The 13,188-nt window shown below is 47.4% G+C and overlaps 1 protein-coding gene across 2 annotated transcripts in view; it reads right to left on the bottom strand.

Annotated features, from left to right (window-relative positions):
- TMPRSS6 (transmembrane serine protease 6) overlaps positions 1 to 13,188 on the bottom strand; it is a 214,715-nt gene that overhangs the window by 100,223 nt on the left and 101,304 nt on the right. For both annotated transcript variants that reach the window (XM_040359433.1, XM_040359432.1), the window contains one exon: positions 12,946 to 13,058. In XM_040359433.1, the coding sequence (XP_040215367.1) occupies positions 12,946 to 13,058 (113 nt within the window). The remainder of the gene's footprint in view (positions 1 to 12,945; positions 13,059 to 13,188) is intronic.

Raw genomic sequence — 13,188 nt, 5'->3', positions numbered from 1 at the left:
TCTACACATGGATGTTGTTGTCCAACTGTGTGGCCCCGTACACACGACCGAGTTTCTCGGCAGAATTCAGCCAGAAACTCGGTCGGAGCTGGATTCTGGCGAGAAACTCGGTCGTGTGTACACTTTTCAGCGAGGAAGCCGACGAGGAACTCATCGGGCCGAAAAGAGAACATGTTCTCTATTTTCTCATTAGTCAATGGGAAAAGGCTTCCACACTGAACTCGACGAGGAACTCGATGTGTACGGGGCCTTAAACCAAAGGTCACAGAAGACAGAGAAGCAGGTTCTATACAATAGTGTGACATAAAGTTATTACTGGAGGCCCATGAGGCCGCTTTGCAGATGACATCTGGAGCCACATGCCGGGCTGCTGCCCACAAAGCTGCCATACCCTTGGTGGAATGTATCATCATCACCTCCAGAGGAGCCAACCCCATAGCCCTATAAGCCTGCTTAATGGATTGGACGATTCAGGGCGCAATCGTTATGGTCGAAGCTTGTTTCCCTCTGTTGCTGTCGGAGTGCAAAATAAACAGGTAATCGGAGCGTCTAAAAGAGGAAGTATCTTGCAGGTATTCCTTCAGTATTTCGCCTATATCCATAGGGTGAATCTCAGTGGACCCCGGGGCCCTGAATGTAGGTAGGTTAATTTCTTGGTTCTTGTGGAAAAGTCAAGCATAGGGATGAGGACCACCCGGTCCAGAGAAGAAAGTCAGGAATGGTTCTTCGTGACCCAAGGACCCGATCTCAGAAACCCTTTTGGCCGAAGTGATGGCAACTAGGAATGCAACTTTTTCTGAGTCCAGACAGTGAGTCGAGAACAAGGGGAAGATCCCACTTGGGGAATCTCGACCTTCTTTGGGGCCTGAGTCTTGTCTCCCCACGGAAAAACTTCTGGATTAGAGGGTTAACAGCCCATGATGTTCCGGAGAAGGCTGACAGGGCTGAAACTTGGACTCTGCAATGGCCCAGAGTGTAATACTCCTTGATCTTGAAGTTACAGGGGGATGCAAATAGAACTACTTCGGGATTGAGACCCAAGGACTGGATCCATTCAAACGTCTACACATGGATGGTGTTGTCCAACTGTGTGGCCCCGTACACACGACCGAGTTTCTCGGCAGAATTCAGCCAGAAACTCGGTCGGAGCTGGATTCTGGCGAGAAACTCGGTCGTGTGTACACTTTTCAGCGAGGAAGCCGACGAGGAACTCATCGGGCCGAAAAGAGAACATGTTCTCTATTTTCTCATTAGTCAATGGGAAAAGGCTTCCACACTGAACTCGACGAGGAACTCGATGTGTACGGGGCCTTAAACCAAAGGTCACAGAAGACAGAGAAGCAGGTTCTATACAATAGTGTGACATAAAGTTATTACTGGAGGCCCATGAGGCCGCTTTGCAGATGACATCTGGAGCCACATGCCGGGCTGCTGCCCACAAAGCTGCCATACCCTTGGTGGAATGTATCATCATCACCTCCAGAGGAGCCAACCCCATAGCCCTATAAGCCTGCTTAATGGATTGGACGATTCAGGGCGCAATCGTTATGGTCGAAGCTTGTTTCCCTCTGTTGCTGTCGGAGTGCAAAATAAACAGGTAATCGGAGCGTCTAAAAGAGGAAGTATCTTGCAGGTATTCCTTCAGTATTTCGCCTATATCCATAGGGTGAATCTCAGTGGACCCCGGGGCCCTGAATGTAGGTAGGTTAATTTCTTGGTTCTTGTGGAAAAGTCAAGCATAGGGATGAGGACCACCCGGTCCAGAGAAGAAAGTCAGGAATGGTTCTTCGTGACCCAAGGACCCGATCTCAGAAACCCTTTTGGCCGAAGTGATGGCAACTAGGAATGCAACTTTTTCAGAGTCCAGACAGTGAGTCGAGAACAAGGGGAAGATCCCACTTGGGGAATCTCGACCTTCTTTGGGGCCTGAGTCTTGTCTCCCCACGGAAAAACTTCTGGATTAGAGGGTTAACAGCCCATGATGTTCCGGAGAAGGCTGACAGGGCTGAAACTTGGACTCTGCAATGGCCCAGAGTGTAATACTCCTTGATCTTGAAGTTACAGGGGGATGCAAATAGAACTACTTCGGGATTGAGACTCAAGGACTGGATCCATTCAAATGTCTACACATGGATGTTGTTGTCCAACTGTGTGCGAGATAGGAAGTCTGCTTGGACGTTCTGGACTTCGGGGACGAAGACCGCTGAGATATAGGCCAGATTTTTCTGAGCCAAGGACATGATGGGCTCGACTTCTTGGGGCAAGGTGAAGCTCCGAGTGCCCCCTTGCCTCTTCACATAGGAGACCGCTGTGGTGTTGTCCATTCTTAATGACACTGGTTCCCCTATAAGGAGATGCCTGAAGGCTTGAAGGGCACACTAGGCTGCCCGTAGTTCCAGGACGATCGAGTCCGGATTGTGGAGACGAGCATCCCACTTGCCCTGTGTCAGCTCTGACCTGCAGAGGGCTACCCAACTGGTACAGCTGGCATCGGTTGTGACTGTGACCCATGAGATGGGAGCAAACAAGTGATACAAGAGTAGATTTCTGTGCTGAAGCCACTAGAGGCTGTTCTTCATTGCTGTTGTTATGTAAATGAATTGATTGTTGTCTCCCGAGTTCCATGGCTGGAGAAACCCTATTTGAAAAAGGCGAAGCCTCCACATAGACCACCTGACGATAGGGGTTGTGGAGACCATCATGCCGACAATTTTCAGACACTGTGAGGCCCTCAGGTTGAAGCCTGTGACACTCTTTCTTGAATGGTTGGGATCTTCTATTCTGGCAGAGAAATAGTACTTTCCACAGTGTTATACTGGGCCTCTAGGTATACCAGGTGTTGTGTTGGAACCAGATGGCTTTTCTCTAAGTTTAGGAGCCAACCGAACTCGACCAGCGTGGAGATAAGCTGAGTTCTGTGAATCAGCAGCTGCTCCTTGTCTTGAGACAGTAATGAGGTCATCGAGATAGTGATACAACCTTATCCCTTTTATTCTAATTAGGGCCACCACGGCCAGGAGAACATTCAAGAAGACTCGAGGTGAGGTTGTCAGCCTGAAAGGAAGGCATGTGAACTGTAGATGTTTTTGCTTGACCATGAATTGGAGGTATTTGCGAACATCTTCTGCCACCGGTACATGGATTAGGCATCCTTTAGGTCAATTGAGACTAGCCAATCGCCTGGCTGCACAGCTTGCTGAATGGTGGACAATGTCGCCATTTTGAATCTTTTGTATTCTATAAATTTGTTTAATTAGGTTAGATCTATCACAGGGCGCCATGAACTGTTTTTCTTCAGCACAAGAAAGAGAGGGGAATATATCCCTTGGAACTCTTCATCCTTTGGGACAGACACCACGGCTCCCCGTGCTATCAGAAAATCCACGTAGGATAATAACACCTGCTTCTTTTCTTCTGACCATGGTAGCAGGGTAAAAATAAATCTGGGGAGGAGTACTGGTGAAGGACCACATGTGGCCTAAAGAGACCATCTTGATGGTCCAGTAGTCTGGGATTGAGGCCACCCAGACATGCTGGAAGAGAAGCAGACGTACCCCCACCCGACCCACCTGAACGGGCCCAATCTCAAAATGACTTAGCCTTCTCGTGCCCACTGGATACTTGGCTTTTAGTGGGTTTTTGGAAGGAGGGCTGGCCTCTGTTCCAATTTCTTCTGAAATCCCAGCCGGGCCTATAGGAACGCTCAGTACTGCGCTGAGGCCTCTTCTGGTCGAACAGCAGCCTATCCTGGGGAAAGAAGCCCGACTTCCCACATGTGGCCCGGGCTATGGCACTATCCAGCCTGTTACCAAACAAGGAGGGTCCCTCAAAGGGAATACTACACCAGGCCAGGGCCCGTGCTAGACTATTTTGTGCCCTAGGTGAGATCAGCTACTTGCACCCCCCCAAAAAATATCTAATTTAATTCAATCATTTTAGCACCAGAACTGGTCCAGGTGGAGAGGGGGTTCAGCCAGGTGAGGGATGGAGCCAGGTGGACAGGAGGGGGGTGCAACCAGGTGGACAGGAGAGGGGAGGTGCAGCCAGGTGGACAGGAGATATGGGTAAAGCCATTTGGAGGGATGGAGCCAGTTGGACAGGAGGGGGGTGCACCCAGGGTGGAGGGATGGAGCCAGGTGGACAGGAGGGGGGTGCAACCAGGTGAAAGTAGGATATAGCCAGGTGGACAGGAGGGTGCAGCCAGGTGGAGGGAGAGGGGTGCCACTAGGTGGACAGGAGGGCGGGTGCAGCCAGGTGGAGGGAGAGGGGGTGCAGCCAGGTGGACAGGAGAGGGGGTGCAGCCAGGTGGACAGGAGAGGGGGTGAAGCCAGGTGGACAGGAGGAGGGAAGTGCAGCCAGGTGAAGGGATGGAGTCAGGTGGACAGGAGAGGGGGTGCAGCCAGGTGGACAGGTGAGGGGGGTGCAGCCAGGTGGACAGGAGAGGGGGGTGCAGCCAGGTGGACAGTAGAGGGGGATGCAGCCAGGTGGACAGGAGAGGGGGTGCAGCCAGGTGGACAGGAGAGGGGGTGCAGCCAGGTGGACAGGAGAGTGGAAGTGCAGCCAGGTGGACAGGAGATATGGGTACAGCCAGGTGGAGGGATGGAGCTAGGTGGACAGGAGGGGGGGTGAAACCAGGTAAAAGGAGGATATAGCCAGGTGGACAGGAGAGGGGGTGCAGCCAGTTGGAGGGACGGAGCCAGGTGGACAGGAGGGGGTGCAGACGAGGGGAGGGAGGATATAGCCAGGTGGATAGGAGAGGGAATGCAGCCAGGTGGAGAGAGAGGGGGTGCCGACAGGTGGACAGGAGGGGGGGTGCAGCCAGGTGGACAGGAGAGGGGGTGCAGCCAGGTGGTCAAGAGAGAGGGGTACAGCCAGGTGGTCAGGAGAGAGGGGTGCAGCCAGGTGGTCAGGAGAGAGGGGTGCAGCCAGGTGGTAAGGAGAGGGGGGTGCAGTCAGGTGGTCAGGAGAGGGGGGTGCAGCCAGGTGGACAGGAGAGGGGGAGCAGCCAGGTGGACAGGAGAGAGGGGAGCAGCCAGGTGGACAGGAGAGGGGGGAGCAGCCAGGTGGACAGGAGAGGGGGGAGCAGCCAGGTGAACAGGAGAGGGGGGAGCAGCCAGGTGGACAGGAGAGGGGGAGCAGCCAGGTGGACAGGAGAGGGGGGAGCAGCCAGGTGGACAGGAGAGGGGGGAGCAGCTAGGTGGATGGATGGATGGAGTCAAGTGGAGGGGGTCACACACCAGTGATACGATCTGACTGGGAGCCCTCATCCCCAGCGCTTCCCCCACCACCTGACAAGTTCTTACCTTGGGGCACTTCTTTCCATCTCCCTCCACAGGCAGTGGGCGGCAGTTAGTGTCACCAGTCACGCACGGGACACCTCCTCCAGCTCCTTCCCCCTTCAGCTGATAATTCGGTTCCACCCCCTGGGCTCCGGTGGCCAGCCGCAGAGAGGCTGGGTAAGCTGCAGGAGCAGCTTTGCTTTGGGCTTCTCACTCCACCAGGACAAGTGGCTCGGCGGCCTCGGCCCAGGGCCTGGGTGGATCCATTCTGGGTGTCTCTATGCACAATGCCGCCTGTCCTGCTCCTCCAATGGCTGCACATCACCCAGGGAGGGGGCGGGCAGAGAGCTGGCACCCACGGCTGCTGCTGGACATCAGCATGGTCACCCCTGGCTTAGTCCGGCGAAGGGGAAGATCTGCCTGCTTCTTCTCCCTGTCCAGCCACTCTGCAGCCAGCCATATAGAGCCACCTTCTGCTACACTCCGCATCAGCCACCACCGGCTGAGGGGGAACTGATCCTCTGTAGGGGACCCAGCAGCTGGGGCTGCGCCCCTAGGCGGCAGTGCGTCCTAGGCGGCTGCCTAGTTCGCCTAGTGGGAGCTTGCTTAGATGCAGAATCAGTGAGCCAAGGGCATAATCATAAGGCCTGCTTAGCCGTGACCGAGGATAGCATCTTCCCCAGAAAAGCCACTGCCAGCTTCAATTCCTGGAGTGCTGAGCCCCTGGCCAGTTCTTCTGAAACACCCTTGAGCACGGAGTCCACATCTTCTATCCAGGCTTCCATCGCCTTGGACACCTTGGACATCGATCTGTGTTTCGCTGTGTTTGGTGGACACAGTGGGTCACAGATCGCACCGCTGCACAAATTCTAGGGCACGCACAAGGCTTGCAAATGAGAGGACATCATATAAGATCCCCCCAAGGATAGCAGTTCTCCCACCCACCTGTATAATTATAATAGGTCTGGCGGGAGGTAGTTAAAGCGGAGTTCCGGCCACAATTTCACTTTTTAAATATAAATACCCCTGTAATACACAAGCTTAATGTATTCTAGTAAAGTTAGTCTGTAAACTAAGGTCCGTTTTGTTAGGTTGGCATTTAGACACTTTATAAAATAGAAAAGTGTGGGCATCATGAAGCCAGACTGTATGACTTCCTGGATTTCAGCCTTGCAGATCTCGCACATGCTCAGTGCTGCACAAGCAGTGTAATAGGTTTCAGATCAGGTTTCAGCACCTGTACTGTCCAAGTCACATGATTCTTCGAGACTGGGGAGTGCACAGACTCCTGGAAAGTTACACCGACTACATTCCCAGGAGTCTGTGCGGTGTAGGTTAGGAAGCTTAAGCACCTAGGTGCAGGAAGAGGGAAGATTAACTATTCTGCCTAGCAACAACACTTTGAAGGTATCTAAAAAAAAAAAATTTTCTTAAAGGACTAATGACATTTTTTTAAAACTACTGATGTAATGTTATATTTATGGGTGGAACTCCACTTTAATAGTGTTTTTGGTATGTGGTGCTCAGATGCAGTTGCAGTTCTGCTTTAAGTATTAATGTAAAATGGAATCATGACAAAAATGACTTAAAGATAAACTCTGGTCAACAACTATTTTTGGACGTGTAAAAATAAATTACCATTAGTGAAGCATGTGCCATTTGTATATGTTGCTATTTTTTAAAAACTTTTACCTTTGTTTATCCCTTACATTACAGTAAGCGCCAAACATTCAACGCTGAGACTCATACTTCAAGCTGGAGTACATAGTGAGCCGCTCGCTCAGCACCTCGTCCATTCAGAAAACATCTTACAATATTTTTATAGAATTCAAGGTATTCTGTGATTGGAGAAGGTGTGGGTGAACATCACAATCTTCCTTCTTCAATCACAGAACACCTTTTTTTGCATGTCTATTAATAGATAGGTCCAAAAAAATGCAACCTATTTTCTTTTATTTCACCCGTAAAAAAACATGCCGATATTGTTATTATTGAACATGTTTACAAAATATTTCTTTAGAACCTTCCCATTGACCACTTGAGAGCCGTGCTATAGACAAAAGACGTCCACAGCCCGGCTCTCACCTGCCGGGTGGATGTCCCTGGATGTCCTGCTGTTTACATTCCCCCCACTGCGCGCCCTCGTGCCCGGCGTGTCACGTGATGCCGATGCGCATGCCTGGCGGCCGCAATGTCCGGCAGGTACCCGCAATCGGCAGTGACAGAGCAGGGACTTGGAGCTCTGTGTGTAAACACAGAGCTCCACGTCCTGTGAGGTAGAGTGGAGACCGATGCTGTGTCCCTTGTACATAGAGACACAGCTCAGTCACCTCCCCCAGTCAGTCCCCCTCCCCCACAGTAAGAATCACTCACAGGGAATACATTTAACCCCTTCCTCGCCCCCTAGTAACCCCTTCCCTGCCAGTCACATCTATACAGTAACAGTGCATATTTATAGCACTGTTCGCTGTATAAATGTGAATGGTCCCAAAATAGTGTCAAAAGTGTCTGATATGTCCGCCGAAATATCGCAGTCCTGACAAAAATTGCAGATCGCCGCCATTACTAGTAAAAAAATTTAAAAAAATCATAAATCTATCACCTATTTTGTAGGCGCTATAACTTTTGCACAAACCAATCAATATACGCTTATTGATTGAAGAATAAGTATCGGCCTAAACTGAGAAAAAATCATTTTTTTACCAAAAATGTGGATATTATTATAACAAAAAGTAAAAAAATATTGGGCTAGATTCACATAGAATTGCCCTGGTGCAGCGTATCAGAGATACGCTATGCCGCCGTATCTTACCTGGCTCGAAGTCGAATCCAAGAAGATTTCTCGCCGTAAGTTACGGCGGCGTAGTGTATTTCTCGGCGCGTATTTCAAATTGGGCGGGTAGGGGGCGTGATTCATTTAAATGAAGCGCGTCCCCGCGCCAATTGAAATGCGCATGCTCCGTTTTGAAATTTCCCGCCGTGCACCAACGTCATTTTTTGAACTTCGACGTGAGTTACGTCCTTTCCTATTCACAGACGACTTACGCAAAACAAAAAAAAAATTAAAATTCGCCGCAGGAACGACGGCCATACCTTAACATGGCAAGTCTATCTATACGCCACAAAATAGCAGCTTTAACTATACGCCGGGAAAAGCCGACTAGCGACGACGTAAGAGAATGCGACGGCCGCGCGTACGTTCGTGGATCGACGGAAAAAGCTAATTAGCATACCCGACGCGGAAAACAATGCAAACTCCACCCAGCGGGCGCCGAAGTATTGCACCTACGATCCGAAGGCGTACGAAGCCGTACGCCTGTCGGATCGAAGCCAAAAGCCGTTGTATCTTGGTTTGAGGATTCAAACTAAAGATACAACGCGGCAAATTTGAAAGTACAACGGCATATCAGTAGATACGCCAGCGTACTTGCTTTGTGAATCTGCCCCATTGTGTTTTTTTCAAAATTTTCTGTCTTTTTTTGTTTATAGCGCAAAAAAAAAAAACAGCAGAATTGATCAAATACCACCAAAAGAAAGCTCTATTTGTGGGGAAAAAAAATGACAAAAATATAATTTGGATACAGTGTTGTATGACCTTGCAATTGTCATTCTAAATGAGTCAGAGCTGAAAGCTGAAAATTGGTCTGGGCAGGAAGGGGGTTTAAGTGCCCAGTAAGCCCCCATTCACACCTAGGCGTTTTGTCGCCTGTAGTGTGATGCCGCAGCAGCCCCGAGACGCCAGAGGGATGATTTAACATGCACCTCTATGGAGATGGTTCACATCTCCACGCCGAACGCCGTACGCCTGCCGCCTGAAAAAAAGTCCCGGACCTTTTTTTCAGGCGGCTTTCGGCGTTCGGCATAGGAGATGGGAACCATCTCCATAGAGGGGGTCAAGGCTGCATTCACAATCGCGGCGTTTTGTCGCCGCAAATCGCGGTACAAAACGCCGCAATTTGTCACTGCAATTCGCGGGACAAAACGCCGCGATTTTGTACGCCTAGGTGTGAATGTAGCCTAAGGAAGTGGTTAAATAAACATGTCATCAATAAAACAAACCCACAATGTTATGTAGGCCAAATATTGCAACATATCTTCATCATATACAAACTTTTCTTCCCACCAACTGAGAAACGAGTTTGCAAAGAGGTGCACCTCAAGTGCCCTTCACTTTTCTCTCTTGAAAAATGTCTCATCAAAGAAAAGGTAATTATGCTTGAGGACACATTTTAACCAAACCAGTACAAACTCAGAATTATTTATAAAACCCCTTCTGATTAGGAAAATAGAACTAGCTTCAAAACCTAATTGATATTCTCTGTTGCTAAATAAAGCTTCAACATCTAAACTTGCCAGAAGTTTATTTTCTGAAATATTCTTTGGAGTCTTCAATAAAGGATGGAAGTGCTTTAACAAATGGTCTTAAAATTGTATCTACTTATACTTTCACATAAATTCTGCTTTCCAGATACTTTTGGCCAGCCTGTAAGCATTTCTCTATTTTTATATGGTTTACGTAAGGCATAGAATGTAGTAATCATTGGATTCGGATTTAAAAGGAATGTACTCTCATCCCTTGAATTGCATTTTAAAGCCTTTGTTTTGTCTCATTGTTTTTATCTTTCTTCTTACATATATCTTCATGTTTTCCTTTCTATTAACTGGATATTATTACCTTATCAAAAATCCTTAGCTTTCCTATTATTTTCTTATTTCCTCTTTCTATACCAGGAATCCCCCGACTCAACTAAAATAAAGCCTTTTCCCCACAGATATATCCACATTTTTTGCTCAGTGTTTTTAAGTGCTGAAGTGCACAGTTGTGTGTATCACACGATTGGTATAAATATGGCCACTGGCCTTTTAGGACACCACCCATATATAATCTTGTGTCTGACCATTTGGGTACCATTACATGTTAACCACTTGCCGTCGCCGCACCGTCGAAATACGTCCACAAGGTGGCTCTCCTAGGCGAGAGCACGTAATATGACGTCCTGCCTATTAGCCGCCACTAGGGGCGCACGCGCGCCGCCGGAGGCGCGCACGCGCGCCCCCCGCTCGCCCCCGACTCCCGTGCGTGTGCCCGGCGGGCGCGATCGCCGCCGGGCACACGCGATCGCTCGGTACAGAGCGGGGAACGGGAGCTGTGTGTGTAAACACACAGCTCTCGTTCCTGTCAGCAGGGGAAATGCTGATTTTCTGTTCATACAATGTATGAACAGAAGATCAGTGTTTCCCCTAGTGAGGCCACCCCCCCCCCCACAGTAAGAACACACCCAGGCATACTTAACCCCTTCCCCGCCCCCTAGTGTTAACCCCTTCACTGCCAGTGGCATTTTTATAGTAATCGAATGCATTTTTATAGCACTGATCGCTATAAAAATGCCAATGGTCCCAAAAATGTGTCAAAAATGTCCGAAGTGTCCGCCATAATGTCGCAATACCGAAAAAAAAATCGCTGATCGCCGCCATTACTAGTAAAAAAAAATATTAATAAAAATGCCATAAAAATACCCCCTATTTTGTAAACGCTATAACTTTTGCGCAAACCAATCAATAAACGCTTATTGCGATTTTTTTTTACGAAAAATATGTAGAAGAATACGTATCGGCCTAAACTGAGGAAAAAAATGTTTTTTTATATATTTTTGGGGGATATTTATTACAGCAAAAAGTAAAAAATATTCATTTTTTTCAAAATTGTCGCTCTATTTTTGTTTATAGCGCAAAAAATAAAAAACGCAGAGGTGATCAAATACCACCAAAAGAAAGCTCTATTTGTGGGAAAAAAAGGACGCCAATTTTGTTTGGGAGCCACGTCGCACGACCGTGCAATTGTCTGTTAAAGCGACGCAGTCCCGAATCGCAAAAAGTACTCTGGTCTTTGGGCAGCAATATGGTCCGGGGGGTAAGTGGTTAATATCATACCTTGCTCCACCTTCCTATACTGTATATTTCCAAATGGGAACTATTACAAGGAGTACAATTTTATTAAAGGAGAAAAGTATTTTAAAAGTAATCTAATGATCTATGATTGGTGCTTGTAACTTCCCCACGCACTGATCACCGCTGACAGTACAAGTATCGGGTATAGCGTCGGGAGCATTTGCCCGAGTACAAGTACTCGGGCAAATGCTTGGTATTGGTACCGATACCGATACTAGTATCAGTATCGGGACAACCCTAGTACACACTATTAGAAAATCGTACGGTCGATCGTTGCTCGGACGAAAATGTACTTATAGTGTATACAAGCCTTATGTCGCATACACACAATCGTTTTTCGGCTTGTAAAAAACAAAGTTTTTAAAAAATGTCATTTAAAACGATCGTGTGTGGGCTTCACATTATTTTTCGGGTTCTGAAAAACAACAAAAAAAAATTCCAACATGCTCCATTTTTTAACAACGTTTTAAACGACATCGTTTTTCGGGTTGTAAAAAATAATCGTGTGTGGGCTAAAAACTACGTGAAAAACCTGTGCCTGCTCAGAAGCAAGTTATGAAATGGGAGAGCTTGTTCTGGTAAAACTACGGTTCGTAATGGAGTAAGCACATTCATCACGCTGTAACAGACAGAAAAGCGCAAATCGTCTTTTACTAACATAAAGTCAGCTAAAGCAGCCCAAAGGGTGGCGTCATCCGAATAGAACTTCCCCTTTATAGTGACGTCGTACATGTTGTACGTCAACGCGCTTTGCTAGAGCATTTTTTTTTAACGATCGTGTGTGGGCAACGTCGTTTTAATGATGAAGTTGGAAAAAAATTTTTTTTTTTTAGAGGCTGAAAAACGTTGTTTTTTACAAGCCCAAAAATGATCGTGTGTACGCGGCATTAAAGGATTCAACATCTGACATTTACTGCCCCCAGCCCCCCATTCTACTTACCTGAGCCCTGGACAAGACAAGAAAAGTTTGATGTGAGCTTTTGGTTGAAAATTCCGACCGTGTGTAGGCCCCATCGGACTTTTTTTGTCGGAAAGCTGGTTCTCAAATTTTGCGACAGGTAAAGTTCTTGTTGGAAATTCCGATCGTCTGTATCAAATTCCGGCGCGCAAAAAAGACATGCATGCTCGGAATCAATTTGATGCATGCTTGGAATCAATTTGACGCATGCTCAGAATCAATTCGACGCATGCTCAGAATCAATTAGACGCATGCTCGGAATCATTGAAATAAATTATTCTTTTTGACAAGCGGAATTTTGTGTGACCGTGTGTATGCAGCACAAGTTTGAGACAAAATTCTCCACGGTCTTCTTGTCGGAATTTCCGATCGTGTGTACGTGGCATTAGAGCCTAATATAAACATTCCTTTTATTTCAGTGCACAACAGTTTTTATGTCCAAATTTCCTTTTCTGGGGTCCAATTTTAAAACCTGTAGACCCCAATAGTACTGTATGCATATTGCTGTTACCTTGTACAAAATATTGTGAGCAAGCCTTTGGATACTGGCAGAAAGATAGAAAGTTACCGTAGTTATAACAGTTATGGATACAAATCTGACTATGTGCCTTACTCTACTGCAGAATATGACAAATTAACCAATATTAGGGGGATGAACCTACAGCGAAATATATAGGAAATATAGAGGAAAATGTTGCAATAACAAATAAAGAAAAAATATTGTATGTTGAAAATACAGTGTTTGGGCTCTTTACTCACTGTAATATTCCAGGTGCACGTTGAAAATGGTGGGAAATAACTGGGATAGTAGGGTGTCTGCAGGTGGCCTTGGACATGGAAGCCCTCATTAAGTACTATATTTTCTTCACAGCCTGCAAACAAAAAACTGTTTGAATTTCCCATGACATACATTTGTAATAGGTTCTCAAAACTAATGTAAAAACACAGGAATTAACACTCCGAATAGCTAGGTAATTAAATTAGAATAATGAAGTTAAGCTA

The sequence above is a fragment of the Rana temporaria genome, chromosome 7 (assembly GCF_905171775.1).
Source record: "Rana temporaria chromosome 7, aRanTem1.1, whole genome shotgun sequence".
Classification (NCBI taxonomy): domain Eukaryota; kingdom Metazoa; phylum Chordata; class Amphibia; order Anura; family Ranidae; genus Rana; species Rana temporaria.
This window is presented reverse-complemented; position numbering and strand designations above follow the sequence as displayed.